This window comes from Gavia stellata, chromosome 6 (genome assembly GCF_030936135.1).
Source record: "Gavia stellata isolate bGavSte3 chromosome 6, bGavSte3.hap2, whole genome shotgun sequence".
Taxonomy (NCBI): domain Eukaryota; kingdom Metazoa; phylum Chordata; class Aves; order Gaviiformes; family Gaviidae; genus Gavia; species Gavia stellata.
The window spans coordinates 60,868,328-60,889,805 of record NC_082599.1 but is presented as its reverse complement, the minus strand read 5'-3'; the positions used below and the strand labels follow the sequence as shown (position 1 = coordinate 60,889,805).

At 45.1% G+C, this 21,478-nt stretch overlaps 1 protein-coding gene across 3 annotated transcripts; it reads left to right on the top strand.

Moving 5' to 3' along the window:
- Window positions 1-1,897: 1,897 nt before the first annotated feature.
- Window positions 1,898-15,937, top strand: PDIA4 (protein disulfide isomerase family A member 4). 3 transcript variants are annotated; one of them, XM_059818753.1, is made up of 12 exons: window positions 1,898-2,003; window positions 7,586-7,757; window positions 9,508-9,713; window positions 10,375-10,513; window positions 10,802-10,804; window positions 10,871-10,881; window positions 11,045-11,167; window positions 11,935-12,093; window positions 13,238-13,389; window positions 13,788-13,944; window positions 14,034-14,267; window positions 14,826-15,937. In XM_059818753.1, exons 1-12 carry the CDS (start codon window positions 1,898-1,900, stop codon window positions 15,239-15,241), a joined length of 1,878 nt encoding a protein of 625 aa, XP_059674736.1. In that variant the 3' UTR covers window positions 15,242-15,937. The 3 variants fall into 3 exon arrangements, with proteins under 3 accessions (XP_059674736.1, XP_059674735.1, XP_059674734.1); XM_059818752.1 differs by lacking the exons at window positions 10,802-10,804; window positions 10,871-10,881 and having other exon boundaries at window positions 11,045-11,250; XM_059818751.1 differs by lacking the exons at window positions 10,802-10,804; window positions 10,871-10,881 and having other exon boundaries at window positions 11,045-11,250; window positions 13,785-13,944.
- The last annotated feature ends 5,541 nt before the right edge of the window (window positions 15,938-21,478 follow it).

The window sequence follows — 21,478 nt, the reverse complement described above, 5'->3', positions numbered from 1 at the left end:
TCACACACCTACACAATATTAAAATCAAGGGTTGTGTTAACCAAATAATGAACAGACTCTAAATAAAAACCTTTCATACCCTTTAATTTTTCCCATGTCCCATCTGATTATGCGCTATCATCGTATTACTGTGTTAATCAAACGAATCATCAAAACAAGTTCTGGTGTGTTTTTTTTAATACTGGTACCAAAACCAGGCAAGATTGAGACAGTTTTAAGCTGGTTTGGACTAGGTCTCACAGAAGACCACAGTGGTACACAGGTAAGTGGATAAATTGCTACTCTATCAGCCACGGTATTTTGAAAGCAGCTTGTTTGGCAGCTGAGTTGAGGGAAGGCAGTGACTTCCATTCTGTAACTTAGCAATGTAGAACAAGGCAGGTTTTTAATACCTTTTTCCAGACCACTGACAAATGCTAAATGGCAACCTAGATGCATCAATAGTCTTTGAGAGCAACACAATGTGTTGTCAGTCCCCTAAAATCATGGTTTTCATCTTTTAAGCTTGCACTTCAAGGTTAATGAAGATATTTGCTTATCACAAGCTCCTGCTACCATTTTAGAGCATGAATACCGTGCACTGGATTTAACAGTGCTTTATGCTTACAAACTCTCTATTCAAGGGTCAGAAAGCTTGTTAAAAGCAAAATAATTTGTTTCACGAACAACGAACAGCTGTGATGTGCCCAAGTACGTGGCCGAACTGGCAATTTGAGCACCAAAAGCCCAGTTTTTAGCACTGTCTTGTTAGATCTTTGACGGTCGCCAAACAACCACTTGAGCGATCTCTGCAAGAAATTACGCTGACGTATCTCTCTGCAGTCACTATCAGTAAGCAAAAGAGAGAAATGCAATTATTACCTCAAAAAACAAAAAGTGCCATGGCTATGTTGGGAAGGGGAAAGGGGAAGAATCAACCACCCCAAGGCCTGCGGATGGTTGTGGGTTTGTTGACGAGCAGGAGGCCAATACACTTGGAAAAACCTGACTCGGCGAGTTACTGCTCTCTTAAATCCTAGATAAACCACCCCAATTTCACCAGAGCTTTTTGGAAGTGAAGCACAAGACACTCGGAGAGGCGCCTGCGCGCTCTTACCCCGCCCGGGGCCTGTAACACCTCTGCTTACAGCCGTTCATCACGGCCTTACGGACGGACTGGCTATGCCCGAGCCCCCCGAAAGCCCCCGGGCTCGATCGCTTCAGGTAAGCGGCAATTCTTAAATAATAAGAGCGACTCTGGGGCCTCCGCCAGCGGTAGCCCCACCGACGGCGGGTGGTGGCGGCGGCGGCTCCGCGGCCCCTCACCGCCCGCCTCAGGGAAGGCGGCCCCGCCCCCCCGCCAACGCCAGACCGAAGCCCCGCCCCGCCCCGCGCACGCGGCGCGCCCTCACAGGCTGCCGTCTGCCCGCTGACACCGCCCCGCCCCTCGCCCCGCCTTCCGCCGGCCCCCTCGCGGCAGCCCGCCAATCGCGAAGGGCGATGTGGCTTCTCGCCCCTGGGGGCGGGGGCGGGAGCCCCGCCTCCCTCCCGCCTCCCCGCCTCCCTCCGCTCCCAGGGCGGCTGCGCCTGAACCGCGTGGCAGCCGGCGGTTGGCGGCCCGCCGGCAGCCAATGGGGGAGAGGCACCTCAGAGCAGCAGTCTAGTTCTACGCACGGAGACGCGCCCGCTCGCTACTTCGGTCGGTCGCGCTCGTCTCCCGCCGCGGCGCAGCGGCTCAGCCGGGGGCGCTGCGAACGCCGCGCTCCAGCCCCTCGTCAGGCGCGGCGGGGCCGCGGCGGAGGGGCGCGCCAGGCGATTGGCGGCCGCGCCGCCCGCCTCACAGGGCGACAGCCAATCAGGGGAGCGCGGCGGGCCGGAGCGGAGCGGGGAGCGGAGCGGGGAGCGGAGCGGCGGCGGGATGAGGCCGAGCGGGCTGTGGGTGCTGGTGCTGCTGCTGGGGCTGGCCCAGCTCACCCTCCTGGCGCGGGGCGCGGCGGCCGAGGAGGAGGACGACGACGACGGAGGTGAGCGCGGGGGGGCTGAGGTGGGGAAGGGGCGGGCGGCGGCGACCCTTGGCCGCGTGGGTGCCTCAGCCGCCGGTGCGCGGCCTGGCCCCACTCCCCGTGAGACGCGGGTGCGCGGCCTCAGCGCTGCGGGGAGCCCGGGCCCTGCGAGGGGCAGGGCTGGCGGGCCGCGGCTGGCCGCTCCCCGCAGGCCTCTGTACTCGGCGCTGGTGAGGCCGCACCTCGAATGCTGTGTTCAGTTTTGGGCCCCTCACTCCAAGAGGGACATTGAGGTGCTGGAGCGTGTCCAGAGAAGGGCGACGAAGCTGGTGAGGGGTCTGGAGCACAAGTCTGCTGAGGAGCGGCTGAGGGAGCTGGGGGTGTTCAGTCTGGAGAAGAGGAGGCTGAGGGGAGACCTCATCGCTCTCTACAACTACCTGAAAGGGGGTTGTGGTGAGGTGGGTGTTGGTCTCTTCTCCCAAGTAAAAAGCGACAGGACAAGAGGAAATGGCCTCAAGTTGCGCCAGGGGAGGTTCAGGCTGGATATTAGGAAAAATGTCTTTCCTGAGGGAGTGGTGAGACACTGGAATAAGCCGTCCAGGGGAGGTGGTGGAGTCCCCATCCCTGGAGGTGTTCAAGGAACGTGTGGATGAGGCACTGCGGGACATGGTTTAGTGGGCATGGTGGTGTTGGGGTGATGGTTGGACTTGATGTTCTTACAGGTCTTTTCCAACTTTAGTGATTCAGTGAAGGCACTGGTGTCTCGGAGAGGCCGCTTGTCACAGCTTCCCCTTCGCTGGGCGGCAGCTCCGCCTTGCCTCTTCTAAACAGGGAGTTAAAAGCCAGTGATTAGCCATGTTGGCGGTCACTGATTTCTGAGTTACCAGTGAATTTGCAGTTTTGTTATCCGATAGAGCGCTCTTTTCCTTACCCCTTAATTCAGGGGATCTGTGCGTTCCCTGTGTTTCAAACCGATGGCTTATTTTTTTCCCAGAAGGAATGCTGCGTGCTGCTAGTTTCTTGGTGGTTCTTCCCATTGTCTTTGAATTTCACTGACGTATGTCTTCTCCTTTACCAAATTAACCGAAACAAAGCTGCTCTGGCTTGCTAAGTTTAGCACCTGTAGGTAGGAGGCAGGCATTTGAAGGTGCTTCTTGTTTGGTTTTAAGCGTCCTTTACATGGATTTTGTGAAATCCTACATCTTTCATACTTCCTACACTAACATTGCTGTATGTTAAGTATTAGAGGGCATTCAGGGAGACCGGATTATGGATGACCTCCTGAACTCCTCTCCTACAAATTCTTGCTCAGTGAACAGGCACTGAAACTTGAAGAAATGTATTTATGTCAGGTACCTCATCTGTGTAACTGACTGTATGATCCGTAGGATAAAGATCAAGAGAGATATTTTTTTTTTTTTAATAGGATATAGCATCTGTGGTAAGGAGATACATGTATTTCAGCTTATAATTAAAAAAAAAGCGTCACAGGAAGACTCTGTATTATGTCTGTTTCTCTGCTTCTAGCTAGAACACTTGGTTATCATCGCTTTGTAGCCTGTGACAAAGCCTAGCACCGATTTCCCCCACTACCTTCAGATGATGAAGTAGCACCTGCGGCGTTACAGCAAAGGCTGGGTCCTGTAGCTGACGGCAGTAGCTCGGCTTCTCGTGGGCCAGGCTCTCATCGGTATTTCCCATGTCTGCTGTTCTTCTTGTTATATGAGTTCTCAGCATCCAAGATGCACAGTGATGAAAGTATTTCCTCTTGTGTGCAAGTTGAACACTAATCCATTGCACAACTTGAATAATTTTCCTATTTCTATTGTGTATCTTAAAATTGTATATAAATCATGAACTAGGTTTTAGCAAGCCTTTGCTTTAAAAATGCATGTAGTTAGGGATTTTCATTTTTGCCCTTGAAATGCAGATCTGTATGAAGTGGAATAAATTTACTTTGCAGCAAGCAAGTAACTTTACGTAAATTGATTGCTCAGGAGATGAAAAATTCAGATGAAACCGGGCTTGTTGCACTGTATGGTTTTAGAAGTGAAGTTTGACTAGGGCAGTGAGGCAAATATGCTCGCAGCAAGGTTAACCTGGATTGTGACCATTACACCCTTTGCATCCTGATGAAGGAAAAGGAGAGATCATGTGGGGAATCCACTACAGAAAAGACTGAGGAAGACTGCTTTCATAAAAAGGGTTTTGAATGCCCTGGCAACAGGTTATGAACTTGATTTCTGGGTTTCTGAAAACTGAGCTCATCCAATTGGGGAACAGACACTGCAGTGCCCTCCTCAAAGGGAAACTTTCAGGCAGAATCCTGAAGTCATTGACATCTGGATGCAGCTTCTTCGTACGGGATTCATCTTACTTTAAAAAAAAAAAAAAGTTACTAGGCCACACTTCCAATACATGCTGGAAGTTCAGTGAAGTTACTGTAAGAATTAATTTCAGTTAGAGTAGCTGTCATCTTGAAGAAAGCCTGCCAGCCAGCATCGTGTACCTGAAGTCTTAAAATGAGCGCCATCTTCGTCACCGTTTTTGACTTGCGTAGTAATGTGTTGAAATTTGTGGAAATGCTTTGTCGGAGTAAAAGGGAGTGCTCTGTATTTTACTGGAAGGCAGGTTTTAGCCACAGCTGTCACTTGTTGCTTTGTCCACCTGCTTTGCAAGTAGCTTTAAGAAACAGACACTTCAGTTTAGGTGCAGCTGTTTTATTTTCATGAGCTGTCTTATGCAAATATTTATTAGCTACTTCTGCCGTTTCATGTGTCGCAGTTAGACTCATTCTGTATCTGTTCTCTTCAAATTGTAAATCATTAATGCAGAGGAAAGTTAAAAAGTCCCGCTTACTTCTCCAATACTTGGTCAGGTCCTTGAAGCAGGTCTTTCAGTCCCAGCGCTAACGGGGACGTTAGAGGTAGCTGTGATAACCCTAGGTGTCTGTGAAGCTGGAGACTACGCAGGGTGAGTTTGCACTCTTAAGGACCCGTCTACAGGTGGGGTTAACTTTTTTTTTTGGAAATGCATGCTTTCCTTAAGCCAGTTGGGAAAAGCTGGAGTCCTGCTGTTATGTATTACCATCCTGCCTCCCTCTCCGAGGAGGAGGAAGTGGGTGTCTGTAATACCCATGGCAATGTATCGCTGTGCAGGAAGTTTTATGTTGGCAGGTTATACGGACACTTGCAGTGAAAAATACAAAATGATCTCAATGATAGATGTTAGATCTAGTGGTAACATTTTCCTCTTGTGCAGCATGGTTTTTTTAAGTGATGCTTTGTTCTTGGCTTTCTAAACTGTGAGCCTGTGCCACAGTAGCTGCGGTGGTCTTTTTCTCTTTTGGGGGTGGGTAGTTAGCATAGTAAGCAGGAATGAGAGTCGCACCCTGGTGGTTAGTTGCAGGGATGCCTGAGCAGAACTGGCCGGCTAATTTTGCTCAAATTCCTTTGTGTCAGGAAAAATCAAGTCTGAAGTGATTTGCTTGGGAAAGCAAGAGGCATTGCGCAACTCGCTGGGAATTCAGGCACAGACCAACCATGAACACCCTGCGGTGAAACATAGCCCTCAAAACTGCTGGGCGCGCACGTAAGCAGAAGTTTTGACTGCTGAAACCTCCTGAAAACTAGCTTTTTCACCAGTGCAGTCCTGTAGGTATGTGACTGCTGTGGATTCACTTCAAGGGTGTCAGACAGTTCAGCCCTTTCACTGCAAGCATTCAGAGGCAGCAACACAGGAGGCATTGTCCGCTTGCAAATAGTGCTTCTAGCTGCTTGATGAAACAGTAGTAGTTGTTAAAGAAACTTAATCCAGGTGACTACTGTTATGTGATAAATGATCTCCTGTGATCTCTCCCCCTCATCAGAAGCTTTAATATTTTGGTGGTGTATAAAGTTGGGTTCTAATTAAAAGTAAGGCATTTTCTCCAGGGGTGCATATTAATTTCTGAGAGCATATAGGCTTATTTTTTAATACCTTCTTCTAAAAGAAAAACAGCTATTGCAATTTAATGGCATAATTGTGTTCACAGTGACCTTGTTCCTGTGGTCTGCCACTAGTCTGAGAAAAGTGGGGTTTGGTTTTACCACTTTTTCATACCTGGATACTACATATTTATCATTCTTAACTTTGAAATTCCAGCTGAAATCAGAGTATTTTCAGCGTTCTTGTCCTGAATAAGTAATTTACATGTACATGATTTGCTGTTCTACTGCAATAACTGCTGTCAGCTTAGTCAAAAGCCAATTAAAGTTAAGTAGAGAATAGTTTTGAACAAGAAACCTTAATCTTCTTTCTTTTTTTAATCCTGGAACTCCTGGTGGTTGAAAGGGCCTTAGCTTCATTATTGCACAGTTTTCATTTGGGATGAGGTATTTTCATTACTTGTTCTGTAACTGAAATTCCTTTAAAGTCATTCAGGAAGGTCTGCTTGCCTCGAATGATAGCAGTTTAAAAAAAAGAAGTTTAAAGGAACATGTGAAAGATCAAATATTAAAGAAACCATCTCAAATTCCAAGCCAGCAAAGACTGAGCCAGTTGAAATGTCCTGGCTTCAGATTTCATGTGCTAACTTTGCTTTGGTGATTTAGCAAATCTGCTTTCTCCTTGAAAGGCCTGTTCTGGACCAGCAGTTTTGGCCTCCTTAAATCAAAGGCCTCCCCAAAAGTTCTTTTGAAAGAAGTTTTCACTCCGTTTATTTTAGCGGAGTACCTTGCATCTGCCAAGTGCATAGGAGTGGGTTTTCAGGGGACTCCTATGACAGTGACTTATTTGATTTTACGCTCACTGTGCAGCCTGGTGTTGATCCAGAGCAGAGTGATGCCTCTTCCATGAATTGCAGACCTGAAACATCGCTGTAACTGAAAGCCAGATATATTGGGGTGGGATTGAGCAGTCAGGAACAGAAGCATGATTTTGAAGTGCTGCCTCTAAACCACCTTGGTAGTAGTGAAATGATAACATTTGAATTTATAGCAAGTCTGTCTGTTTATTAGACCTTCAGGCAGGCAGAGCATAGCAGTTGTGGTGTTACAGGTGTAGTGAGTAACGGTACAAGGGAAGCGTTGGGGACAGATAACATCTGCTTTTTTGGTCCAAGGTGCCTAATTTTTCCAACCATAAGCTGCTGCGCTTGAAGGACAGCTGTTTTCCTGCATGATGGAGGGCTTCTGTTTGAATTCAGGTATCATCTGTGTACCCTTCTTGCCCAAGGAAACATGTCTGGTGCCTTGCTTCCCGCATTTTAACAAGATAAGCGACAGACCTTGGTAGCAATTGTCACATAGGTCTGTAAGCATTAATCTTTGTTGTGTCCATTTTGTTAGTTTGCCCTGAAGAGCAAAATACATGTTGATGCTTTACTGAAATACTGGTTGTGTTAGTGGGCGTAACGTGGACAGAAATGAAATGGGACTGGTCAAACATCAGAGCTCTTAGCAAACTGAGGTAGCTGTCACTGTATGTGGAGCAGGAGCTAACCTGTGTTGATACTTTTTTTAACCACAGGATATACTTAATCCATCTTTAACCTGGTAGTGTTATTTTAATGTTAAACTTGACACAATCTAATCTGTATTGCATTTTTACTTTTACTTTTCCAGAATCTCTTGCAAAAGAAGCTGACGGTGATGATGATGATGAAGATGACGAAGATGACGATGATGATGATTCTGAAGTTAAAGAAGAAAATGGTGTATTAGTCTTGAATGATGCAAACTTCGACACCTTTACTGCAGACAAGGACACTGTGCTGCTGGAGTTCTATGCGCCATGGTGGGTTTACAGCCTGTGGTACCTCCGTAGGTGCAGGATGGGGTGACTGTAGGGGGCTTCTCTGACAGGACAGGCTCCTAAAAAGTGAGCTTGGGTTGCAATTTTAAAGATGATGTAGGAGTAGCTTGCCTTCAGGAGAAGCGCTGGACTCTGCTATAGTCCAGGGTAAGGGATGGTTCTGGTGGTGTGGAGGTACCCTTTTCCCTGCCCCTGGTCCATGCAACAGACAACAGCCTGCTCTTTCTCCACGGATGTGGGTCATGGTGAGGGATCCCATGCCAAGGGAAGCACAGCCCTGGTTCCATCCCTGCTCTGTGCCTGTCGGGAACAGAGACAGTCCCAGTGAGACCCAGAAAAGTTATGCACTGTGGTCTCGCAGCCTGCTACCGTGTCCTTGTGCTGGCCCAGTGAGAACTTGTGCACTTGCTCATCTAGATGGAGGAGGCTTCCGTAGTGGGGGAATTGCTAGAAGGTTTTCCTTCTCAAGATCAAATCTCTGCCCTTGCTAGAAGGGTGTGGTGTGAGTAAGGACGTAGCTTGTTTGCATTACAAGTTTAAACAGTGCCTCATACATCTACCTAATGGTGATAATTCTGCTGGCATACCAGGGTACACAGAGTAACATCAGTGTACTCAGGGGAGCTGCAATGGATTTACCTGCATACAACCGAGACAAAGAACTTAGGCCGGAATGTATCTTGCATTCTTATGGACAAAAATAATAGGGATGGTTAGTGGGGAAAAACAAGAGTAGAATATATTTGCAGTCAAGTTGCTGAGTTAGTGTTGCAGCCAGAACTTCTCTTCCTTTGTGGCTTAGTGATATAAAGACGACTTACTTGTTTGTCCTTTTGTAGTCTTTGAATAGAGGGGAGAATATGATCTTGCTTGAGATGGAGTTGCATTTTAACTAACGCCACTCTCATTACAGAGAATCCCATCCCTGCTTGGCTGTAGGTACTATTTCTGCAGCTGTAGTTTGCCTGCGTGAAAGCTGAACGTGAAGCTTAATTTATCCATGCAGAAGGATGTGTGGTCATCCCAGACTAAACACCTCTTTTCTTTTTTCTACTCCCCTCCTGCCAGTTAAGAGGCTAAGGAGTACATGCTGCCTGCTAGACACGACTTTCCCTTTTTTTTCCCTTCATTTTCCTGGTTTTGTCTTCAGCTCGTCAAGCTATATTCAGCTTTTCTTATGCTGGTATCCTCTGTCATGCCAGCTTTTGCAGCAGGAGCCTCTGCTCTTCCCAAAGAGTTCTGGTGTGGCCAGAGAGAGCAGGTGCTGCAGTACCGTGGTGGGTGTGAGATTTCATGAGGCCAACTTAACTACTGGTTCATTTTTCCCTTTAGTTCAGTTTAGGGTGCTGGGTAGAGAAGATGATCCTAGATTAGGGAGAAGCTGAAGTCTGAATGAGACCATATTTGGGGGGCCAGGGAGGAAGGAGAAGCATGGTACAAGGTTTGCGATTTTCTTTGAAAAGAAATTGTTACATTTTTTTACATTGGCTTCATAAGACATATATGGAAATGTGTTGCCTTTTGAATGAAAAAAAAAGTTGGGATTTGAACAAACAGCACATTAGCTACAGTTACTTTCTATTTTTCCATGATCTGAAAACATAGCAAGATAAACATTCTTATGTTGATATTGTGAACATCTGTCAGAAGGCATCCTGGAAATGCAGAATAGCAAAATACCCCTGCGGGTCTGGCATACAATTATGTATCCACTTGTGTCTTCCCCTGACAGGTGTGGGCATTGCAAGCAGTTTGCTCCTGAATATGAAAAGATAGCCAAAACTCTGAAGGAAAATGACCCTCCAATTCCAGTTGCCAAAGTAGATGCTACTGCAGCCACTTCACTAGCAAGTCGTTTTGACGTCAGTGGCTACCCAACCATCAAAATCCTGAAGAAAGGCCAACCTGTTGACTATGACGGTTCTCGGACGGAAGATGGTAAGCACGAGTCCTTTGCAGTTCTCTGTAAGAAAGCAAAGAAGTATAGGGTCTTTCTTCTTAATGTGAATGTTTTGAAGGACTTTGATCTCAAGTTACTTTATCTTGAGCAGAATAATATTACGAAGGCTGAGATTTTGCCTGTCTTCTCAATTGGCTGCATGCTAGAGGACAAATTTGCAGGTAGTGGGTAGTGCTATTACTGATGGAAGGTTTCTAGAAGTATGACTTGACTAGAAGAGGAGGTAGCCTCGTGCTTGCTGAAGGATCAGCTAATAAGAAACATCTGGTCTGTATATTGACTGTATATGTTTCTTGCTTAATGAATGTGCCTGACTTCAGTCGGAGGGGAAGGACTACCTTTTCTGTCTGTTTTGAGATGGAGTTCATGTGCTACAGTGCTGCAAAGTACAGATCTATGCTCTGCATAAGTAAGACGCTCTATGGGGTGAAGAGAAGACCTTCTTGGCAATACCAACAATGAAGTAAAGCAAGAAGGAGCTTGATTAAGAAAGTGTTCTCATGTAAGCTTGAATGTAGCTTTGGTCCAAGATGATGCTTGCCACTCTGATTTTAAATTCTTGATATCAACTCTTGCATTCGATATGCTGCTGGTATGGTAATGCAAACTTGCTAATTGGGCTATTGAACTGTATTTCAGCAATTGTGGCCAAAGTCAAGGAGGTTTCTGACCCCAATTGGACCCCTCCACCAGAAGCTACCCTGGTACTGACCCAGGATAATTTTGATGACGTCGTGAATGGTGCTGACATAATCCTGGTGGAGTTCTATGCTCCATGGTAAGGAAGAAGGCAGTCAGCTGTACTTCCCTAGCACAGCTGGCCTGCAAATGCTTAGTGAGCCTGGTTTTGGTTGTTAGGCCTCTTCTAAAGAGGTTTGCCTTGTGCAGGTGCGTGTAGCTCTGGTGTACCTTAGTTCTAATCTGGACCTAGGATCGCATCACAAATCACGTGAAGACTAGACTGGATCTGTTGTTCGGCAAGGGGTGGTCTGCAAAACTTCACTGAAGATTCTCCTTTATTTGCTAATTTGGGAACACATTGAGAGATACTGAAAACCAAAGGGAGTTGGTCATTTGTTTGAAAATGGCCTCTAAAAATGAAACTACCTATAGTAATGTGGGGCCAGACATAGAGGCTAGCTGCAGGTTGGAGAGACAAGTCTTCCTAGACCGAAGTGTCCTCTGTAGATTGAGTAACCCCATTTCTGCTTTCTCCATTCTGGAAGACTCAACTCTTCCAATTCAGAGGTAGAAGGTACCCAGCAGGACTCATGGCTTGTAAAAACTGGCCTCCTCTCTCCTTCACTAGGTGTGGACACTGCAAAAGGCTTGCTCCAGAATACGAGAAGGCTGCCCAGGAGCTCAGCAAGCGCACACCTCCTATTCCTCTGGCTAAAGTCGATGCCACCGCTGAAACTGAGCTTGCCAAGAAGTTTGATGTTACTGGCTACCCAACTCTGAAAATCTTCCGCAAGGGCAAACCTTATGACTACAGTGGTCCACGGGAAAAATACGGTACTGCAAATTCTGCTTTTTCTTGTTTTCTGAGGCATTGACCACAAATGTTTTGATGTGTTTATAGGACTTGCAGACTTGTTAATGTCGTAGCAATGGTAGTTGGGGGAACCTGAAAAACTGTGCTCTCATACCTACGTAGGCCAGCAGTATAAATTTGTCTCTAAAGTTCATAACATCTTGTGGTGGTACTGTCAGCTCCTTGTAATATAAAGTAAGTTAAAAACACGTGGTGAAGCAGTGGCAGTGTGAGTAAATGGGCAGCCTTTAATTGCACTGGAATGCACCATAAGGACTGGCAAAGTGCTCAACATTAGGTTTTAATAAGAGGGAAGATTTAAAGACTATGCAAGTAGAACTTTGGCTCATAGCAGGGTCAGGAGACAGCAAAGAGTCTAGAATTTAAGAAAGGAGGGTTACTTGAAAGGTCAGCTGATGTCCATGGAACTCATGCTTGGTCACCTCTTCTGAAACTAATCTGAAAGAGAATATCTGGAACTGCAGCTTTAAAAACTTGGACTGAGGTCTTGCTGATTTGGTCTTTTAGTTATTGTGGCAGGGCTGCACAGAAGGAAGGGTGTCCATGGGAAATGTGGTATTAAACAGTGTCGTAGAGGGAATGTCTGAACCTTTCAGTTCAATAAATGTTCTAAGCGACTTTTTGGGGGTGGATTTGTCTCACAGGTATTGTCGACTACATGATTGAACAGGCTGGTCCTCCATCCAAACAGATTCAGGCTACCAAGCAGGTACAGGAATTTCTGAGGGATGGGGATGATGTCATCATCGTTGGTGTCTTTAGTGGAGAGAATGACGAAGCCTATCAGCTCTATCAGGAAGCAGGTAAAGAATGTTTTAAAATATTAATGTATGTTTTGTTGAGATTCTGTTCAGGACTTTGGGCATGAAAAGACCCTTTACTTCTGCTCTTAGTTCAGTGCGGGAGGTTGGAGGGGAATAAAAGGAAGGAGATTGAAGGGTGATCTTCCACTTGTACTCAAGAAAAAAGCTCACACCAGATTTTGAGGCCCTAACTAAAGTATCAGCCAGTCACAGGAGATGCCTCCTCTTGGTACTGCATCCCTAAAAACATGCAAACTGGAAAGGAGGGAAAATGCCTAGCTGAGGAACAAATCACAACTTCTTGGCTTAAAGCCTTGCTAGCTTTGCCATCTGCTGTTGCTTGTTTCATATCTGACAGTTCCAGAGGCTGGGCTCTGCCAAACTTGTCTGGGGTGGGGGGCCTGGAGAAAGAATCATCATCCACCTCTGGATCAGTTTAGCTAGACCATTCCTGGCAATGTTTATTCTTAAAAACCCCTTTGACATGACACATTGACGGTCCCGTTAACAATGTTTGCTACCACGCAGAAGAGGCTAAGCACTTGAAGCGCTCAGTCCCTGTGACAGATCCCTGTGTCTCACATGATCAAACTACTCGCAGCCACTCGCTTTCTGCCAGAGCCTTGAGAGCAGTATGGGCAATTCTTCTCCCCTGGCTATGCCTGCTTCTGGGGCTGCCGTCATTTATAGTGGGATTAGGAGCTGATTTGGTTGCTCCAGTATGGCAAGATACAGAAGTGTTTCACAGGCTGCCCCAAGCAAATAGGTCACTAGGTGACCTTGTGAGTTTCTTTCCAGCTCTACTTTCTGTTATTTGGGGGGAAGCCAAGAGGTAGGAGACTGATACACAGTGAAATAGCTATTTGTTTATGTTTTGGAAGCTGTTCAAGGTTTTTGAATATGTAGAGTAACTCATCAAGTCAATGGGTTGTTGAACAGCATTCACATAGTGCTACTCGAATTGTATGCATTTTCACATGCTTCTCACCCTTGGAGGAGAGCTGTTCTCCAAGACTCTGCGTTGTTCCGTGTCCCAGTGAAAATGTGAAGAGAGTTCACTTGCAGTGCAGTCTCAAGGCTTCAGTCGGAGGCTCTCAGTTCACTTCTTGATCACTTTTCCTTCTCCCTAACCTTAATTTTTCAGCTAATGGTTTAAGAGAAGATTACAAGTTCCACCACACCTTCAGCAATGAGATTGCAAAACTGTTGAAAGCATCTCCAGGAAAACTGGTTGTCATGCAGCCAGAAAAATTTCAGTCAAAGCACGAGCCCAAGATGCATGTTTTGGATCTAAAAGTGAGTAGCTGGTCAAAAGCTAGAAATCTGGTGCGCAAATTGAAGGTTCTCTGTGTTTGATGAGCAGTTGGCATCTTGCTGTTGGAAGTACTCCACTAGATATTTGAGGCAACCTGTTTGTCCCCTGAAATTGTATTGCTTTGTTTGAGAAAGCTTTATAAAGTAAACCCAGAGGTTACGTATTTAAATAATAATTTACTATTACAATATTCAGGTTAAGGGTAGAATACTAAATTATCTTTAGTGCTCAAGGATTTGAAGAATAAGGTGACAGCATTGTTTATAACATGCCCCTCCTTCTCATTCATGCACGCATCGATATTAGTTTCCAGTAGTGTGTAACAGAAATGCCATTTAAATCCATTTGTCTGAACTTTTTTCCCAATTTTCTTAAGCAGGACACTGCAGATGGATCAGAGATTAAAGAGCACGTGCTAAAACATGCTTTGCCTCTAGTTGGTCATCGCAAGCCTTCCAATGATGCTAAAAGATATGCGAAGCGTCCTCTAGTGGTTGTCTATTATTCTGTAGACTTTAGTTTCGACTATCGTGTTGGTAAGTTAGCTAAGATTACCATTCTCCACTTTGGGAGGAAGCAAGCAGTAACTAGAAATTACTAATCTTGTTGTATTCTGTTATTTCAGCTACCCAGTACTGGAGAGGCAAAGTCCTGGAAGTGGCCAAAGACTTCCCTGAATATGTGTTTGCTGTTTCTGATGAGGAAGATTATTCTTCTGAAATAAAAGATTTAGGCCTGCTTGAGAGTGGAGAGGATGTCAATGTCGCCATTCTGGATGAAGGTGGCAAGAAATATGCCATGGAGCCGGAAGAGTTTGACTCGGATGTACTCAGGCAATTTGTACTGGCATTCAAAAAAGGTACAGTTTCTAAAAATAGGGTTAAAAATAAGCCGTTTGCTTTTTTTTTCCCTGAGGCTGTGGCTACAATGAAGTAGTACGTGCAACCTCACAGTGCTCTGTGGCTTAAAGCTTTTGGATGTTTCTTGGTTTTTGGGTTTTTTAATCTCGGTTCATTAACTTTGCTTGGACCCTGGTGTGTCATCTAGCTATATTCTAACACTGAGCATGGTGGGCAAGCCTAAAATGTTCTTGCAGCTTTGAAGTGCGAGTTGATCATTTGTATTTGGGACTAGTATAATAAATTACTGTCTCATCCATTGTGGATGGACAGCCATAAAAGGAGGGAGGAAGGTTCTAGGGAATTGTGAAACAAATCGTTACCCATATTTCAAAAGGTTATTGTGCTAAAATGTCAGCAGCAACCTAGCCTCGATTTCATGCAGAGATGAGTTCATTTACTGGTGCAATGCTTTTTCCCTGGCACGAGGTTGTACTTCTGCCCTTTCTTCTTGGGGGTTATCATAAGGATTGCACTTACTCAATTCTAACAATAGTGTGTGTTTTGCTTCCTTCTAGGAAAACTGAAGCCTATTGTCAAGTCCCAGCCAGTGCCAAAAAATAACAAAGGGCCTGTGAAAGTGGTAGTGGGTAAAACTTTTGATACCATAGTAATGGATCCAAAGAATGATGTCCTCATAGAGTTCTATGCCCCATGGTGCGGACACTGCAAGAAACTAGAACCAGTGTATACAGAGCTAGGCAAAAAATACAAGAATGAGAAAAATCTAGTCATAGCCAAGATGGATGCTACTGCCAATGATGTGACGAGTGACCGCTACAAAGTGGAGGGATTCCCCACTATCTACTTTGCTCCGAGGGACAAGAAGAACAACCCTATTAAATTTGAAGGCGGAGACAGAGATTTAGAGCATTTGAGCAAATTTATAGAGGAGCATGCGACAAAACTTTCCAGAACAAAAGAAGAGCTTTAGATAAGATGAGGGTGGTGAAGAATAATTGTTTGTACATTGTAGTTGAAAACAAGTTACTGACAAAACTTTGTGAGAGAAGAATTAAGCAGTTTGAGCAAGGAAATTCTTGAGCAGTAAAGCAATTGCAGTATCTTTTTTTATATGGCAGAAAATTTTTTTCTGGACACTGAACTTCTCTGATATGAATGTCTTACGTTAGTTATGGTTTTGATCTTTGGAGAAAAATACATCCTTTATTTTTTGTGACTATCTTGAGCTTGGTTATTTGACTCCAATGCAGCTGTGTTTTAAGTTAAACGATATTACCAAAAAGAGAGAACTAGATCCCTCTGCCAAACAGATTTGTCTTATTTGTTGGTATGGTTACTGGGGGGAGCAGTGTTTTGAGACGGTCTCTCTTCTGTTATATGTCTGTATACCTATTCATGTGACTATATCACTGTATTCATTGCTGAGGGTAAGAATGGGAGTTTTCTAAAGTGTGGACGAATTATGTGGTCCTACCTGAGATAAGATGCAGTGACTTGCTAACTAAATGTGCTCTAGACCTGTCTGTTCTTGCTTTGTGCCCCTCTGTAGAGAGGGTGATGCTAAAATAGCAAGTTTATCTAATTTACCTCTCTTTACTAGTCCATATTGACCCATGTATATCTTAAGTCTTCCCACGTATGTTTTGGAGTCATGGGAGTGTGGCAGAAAGAGCATCTCTAGAGGGTGGTAATGCTTGGATTCTGGTATCGGATCTGTGTGTTACCGTCTCCTTTCCTTTTGCAGAGAGGAAAGTTTGGTACTGATTCTTCTTTGGGGAAGCAGACTGAGACCTTCTGATGAACTTTATTCCTGTGGCAGTTACTGCAGGTACAAAGGATGATTGCATCTACTCTGTGCTCCACTTGGCAGTATGTGTGTTTCAAAGTGGATTTTGACCTTGAGTGTCCCAGTTTAGATATGTTCATAAATTTATGGGCCATGTTGGGGTGGCAGGTTTATATACTTCAGAAGCACTGCCTGCCTCTTCTCAGGGCTGTGATGCTGCGGTGTGTTCGACTTGAGTGTCACTGAAGCAGTTTTGATACGTATTTCATTTTACGGGTAGTGCTTCTCTCCTAGCAGCACTGTTTTCTGTCTTGCAAAAGACCAGGATCATCAGTCTTCCTTCGGTGTTTCCTTGTTGCATTAGTTTTCAACTTTTTTGAGGGTGTGCAATTCTAAAACTACGACCCAACCATTTTTCTTCTGGGGAGATGCAGTCTTCTGTGTAGCAAGGGTAGACCCGTGCCCCGGAGGTGGCTGTTAAGGTATAGTCCAAGGACCCAAAAAGGCCTGCAAGGGGGTGCGTAATCCCTACGTAATTTCCTACGGCACTTTGCGTCCCTGTTGAAGGGATGTGCTTCCCTGCTGCTTTAATAGGGGACTGACTGTTAACAACCTACCCAGCAAAGTGGGACTAGCAAATTATTCTTGCAGAGGTGTGTAAGACTGCATGAAGCCTTTCTCTTAATTAACTATTTATCTGAAGCTAGTGAACAAAGCTCACCAGCAGATTATGAATGAAGGCGATGGTATCAAATCTCCACGGAGTGCTGGCATGTGCTTGAATGCTAGTCAGCTCCTGTTGTTGATCACCAAAAACTGGGAAGCGCTAAGCAACTACTCAGGATCGGATCTCAAATGCTGCTTTGTGTTAAAGCAGTGGAATCGTTCACTTTAGGCCCTGGCGTTGTCAGTCTCCTCTTTTCATGGTAGAGGGCTTTTTATCTACTGGGCTTAAATGTACAGATACGTGTTAAGCTTAGGCAATATTTCACCTGCAAGACTCTTAGCAAGTGCATTATCTTCCCATCACTTGCCATTTCTGTTTGCAGCTTTTCTGTAGAGCCTTCAAAGGTCGTGATCTGTGATAAATGTCTGTGCGTAGGCAACAGGACTGAGATCAGGCTTGGCAGAGGACCAGCTTACATTAGAGGTGACTTTTTTCAGCTTTAGAAAGTAGACATAATCCAAGTAGCAAGCTCTGTCCTGTCTGCAAGTTGAGATCAACTTAGTTCTTCAAAGAAGTAGGCACAGACTTTTAAAATCAGTTCTTAAACATAGGTCAGCTTCTGTCCCTAAGCAAATACCTTGCTTAATACTGCAGGGAACTAAATTGCTCCTGCTTATCAGTTAGTTGCAGGCTTGCAGGAATTTATTCCAAAACAGATGATGTCTAACCAACAGGAGGACACAGATAAATATGGAACATGTAGAAGGGAGGGTGAGAAGTCCCTTATTGTTGGTGGGGACTACAGTCAGGGCTGAAGCTCCATTCTTCATGGGATGGTAAGCATCAAAGTTGAGCCTAAGAGCTTCTCGCCTCTCTTCTTGCAGGTGCTAACTTACTAACATTATCATTGCTAATGCTGTACTGTTTTGGTAGACTTCTTTCTCCTAGCAGGAGCTGACACCGCTCTGGGTTGAAAACAACCTCTCCAGCCTGCTGGGAGCCCTCGTGGCATCAAAGGCACAAGGCCCAGGGGAGTGTCCAAGGTGTGTCTGCTCCTGCCGTCTTTCTCTTCCTTGCCTCTGCAGGTGGAGGCAGCCTGGTACACAGTTACTTCAGAGTTGTGCTCGGAGACCTGAATTTTGTTCTCAAGCAGTAGTGCTTAAGTCAGAGCTGAATAAGGAAGAGGAATACACTGGTTGTAGTATTGCTACCTTAGTTTCTTGACAACTGTGAGCCGCAAGAGCAGGCAGCATTACCCCAAGTAGGTTATGGGTTTGGGTTATGAGTAGTAAAGGGAATGAGGATTTGATCCATCCTTACACTAGTGTCGTCTGGCCGCATTTCCTGCGAGTCCTTGGCTGTGCCGCACACCTTGGCATCTGCACCCCATAATTGATGTACTTGATCACTTCCCAGCAAAATGAGGATACTGTTGCCTCTGAACTTTGCCCAAAGTCATACTGGAAAGCGAACTTCCCTTAACTCCAGTATCCTCTCCCCTGCTGTGTGCACTATCAACATCACATTGACTTTCTGTGAAGCTCACCGGGATGGCTACGTCATTGGGTCTGTTATCTCTCTGTAGAGAGAGAAAGCTCTCTACCTGAAAAGTGAAATTAATGTGATTGATGCCTTTTAAGGGGAACAGGTCATACCATCTTTTGGAATTTGTTAAATGCATTATGCATGTCTGCTTTTCCCTTCCTGGTGCATTACGATGCTTTCCTAAGTATCCTAAACTCCATTGAAGTATTACCTAAGTGCTGCTGATTAGCCTTGGTGTTCCCTTCTTACAGAATTAAAAAAAAATAAATGCATGCAGTGCAGAAGAACAAGGGAGTTCCCCTCACTTGCTGTTACTGACAGCTGCGTGAGCATATGGCATTGTTTCTGATTATAGTTCCAGGTGGAAGAAAGCCTGCAGTTTATGCTTCAGCACAGGACCAATTTTGTGTAATAACAGTTCCCAGGTAGGCTCCAAGGAGCCTGGCCTGGTGTCAGTCTCTCCCACACATGCATCCTCTAGAAAACAAAATTTTTTCTGTGAACTGTAGTACATCTTTAAGACTTGAGACTTCTTCAGGGCTACTTCCTTTCCCTGAAGGGTCAAGGACTAAGGTAAGCAGCAACTCTAGCACAGCCAGTGCTCCTTGAGGAGTGAGTTTGTCTGTGCTGTGTCTGTGGGACAGTCAAGATGACAGTAAATACTGGTCTGGGATTTGATACTGCATTAAGTGCTAGCTTTTTTGGTCCTGGAAGAGATTACTAACAGCAGAGGGAAATGTCTCTTTGCAATCGAGGTTATTACTTGGTTTCTACTTCAAACAATGTTGTACTTCGAAACTGTTGATTATGGTGATGCCTGGGTATGGCCCAGGCACTGCAGAGCTGGAGGCTACCCCACCAAGTTTATCTGTCCTCTTGTACATGACACTATATGCGTTGAGGGAACGGGATTCTGAAAAGTAGAACATGAATAAGAGTGTATGATATAGGTTAAAGCCTTTTCAGAAAGTAGCATTAACTGTAGTGGTCAGACTTGTGTCCTCTCTTTTGTGGTAGGCAAGGGAAGCTGCTGCAAACTACCCGTGCTCCAAAAGGCTTTTTGCTTACAGCCTGCGTTGGAAATGGACGAGGATCAGAGGATCGAGTATTGCAGTCCGCACACTCAGCCCTTGATGCATCAAGCCCTGTGCAAACAAGAATGTAATCCACTTAGTCAGACTGGTACAGAGCCTTGTTAAGCAATTTGGCTTTGTTTTGCTGTGCTTAAGCTGTAAAACTCCCTTTTTTTAGTGCAGAGCAGGGATTTCTGAGCCACCCTAGCCCAGGGCACTGAAATGCTGTAGCATCTTGCCTCGGTTGCCAGGCATTTTGGGAACTTCAGCTAGTAGTGCTGCGCAGCTTGAGGTATGGAGGTGTCGCAGGAATTGCCGCACATCGCTGCAGTGCATTTGTCAGCGGAGGGGTCCTAATTACAGGCTATGAAGGGCTCCCCTTCTTTTCCTGCCTGGACACCTGGTAGGTCGTGTGAAACCATGCAGCAGTGAGGAGGAGAAACCTTTTTCTGGTACGTGTGACCTGTCTGATACCTGTGCCCAGAATCCCACAGAGCTCACAAGTCAGCTTGTTTTCTTTTAACTTCTTTGGAGGCTGCTCTGCACTGAAGCCAGTTCCTTTATGGCTGTTCGTGCTGTCAGAGGCCACAGACTGATGTCATGTTAATGTTGGTGCTGGAGTTGCTGTGCCATGAACAGCTGGTTTATATGAAGCCACTGTGCTGTTACCTGACCCTTTGCAGCATTGCTTTCTGCACCGTTCCTGAATGCCTGGGCAAGCTCTGTACACACCATGAAATCTAAATTATCATGTCTTTGCAGAGGCTGGGTGAGACTGCTTGGGTCTGGAAGGACATGGCCATTCTCCAGTTTCATTTCTGCGTATAGAGAGGAAGAGATCTGCTCTGTGAATTGCCATGAATCCTTACATTAGGAAGGCGCAAGTTTCAGTTTCAGAATGCTGTTTGTTCAAATCCCAAGCTGTGTGTGGCTTGATTAACAAAAAGGGAAAGGAGATAAAGCTATATTTAATCTGATCATGCAAAGAAAACCCTTATCACAATCAGTTACCCAATCCTCTGATGGATTTCCATATGCTGGGGTTTTGAACAGCCAGTTGTTCCTTCATAGTGAAGGCTGATGCTTGTCAGCCTGCTCTTGATTAATGCCCTCCTACTCGCTTTGTCTAAGTTACAGTAGCCTTCCTGGAATTCAGTATGTTTTGCCTTACAGTAGGGGAGAATTCTTCTGCAAGACAGCCTGGTGAATTGCTGCTCAGAATGGCAGAAGCAGAGTAGAAGAAAGTACAGCAGAAGGTGGGCTCAGAAAACAGCAAATGATAACTCATTTCCCTAAAGTCAGAGAAATCAAGGCTAGACAGTGCCATTTGCTCACCTCTTCCGACTGCTTTACATATCAGGCCACAAATTTTTACCTGTTTACTTTCCATGTTCAGCCTAACAACTTGAATTTAACCTATGCATCTCTTCCAAAAAAAAAAAAAGTATGCAATACAACCAAAGCTCCACAACTCTAAGAGCTGATGCTGTGCTAATACTGATTTCTGAACCACAGAATGGAATTCTGTGGCATTCAGGAAACAGAACATGCTTTTTGAAAATTGTACTGCTTTGAGTAAGGAGGGCAGCTTTGCATTCACTTGCTATGTGGAATATTTCATATGTTGCTTTTGCTGATGCTTTTGGACAGTAGATTTTTAGTTGTATTTTAATGTGGGGTTTGGCCCTTTTGTGCTTTGAGTTGGTTTTGGTCTTTTACAGTCTCAAGACGATCTAACAACTAAAGGATAGCCAGTAAAACTCCACTAGCTTAATTAAGCCGTAGCTCTTCCCAACCAGCAGATCTTCACCGAGGGCCTAGTGACAAGTGTGTTGAGCTTTATTCAAGATCCTTTCAACGAGCCTAAAGGAGCAAGAGTAGAGCACTTAAGTACAGCAGACACAAATCAAGAGAGGTGTTTATTGGTGTACTAACCAGTCCACTGAAAAGTAAGTGGCCTTACTAATCTGCCTGCCTCTATATTTTTCTGAGAGATCCCCCTTAATGTTCAGTTTGGACAAACCAGCCAATCTTTAAATAGAAAAGTCACAATTTAAATCAAAAAAGGTCAGTGGGCTTTGTTTTTCATTCTTTCACTTCCAAAACGCACCGCAAGTATTAACGAAACCCTTGAAG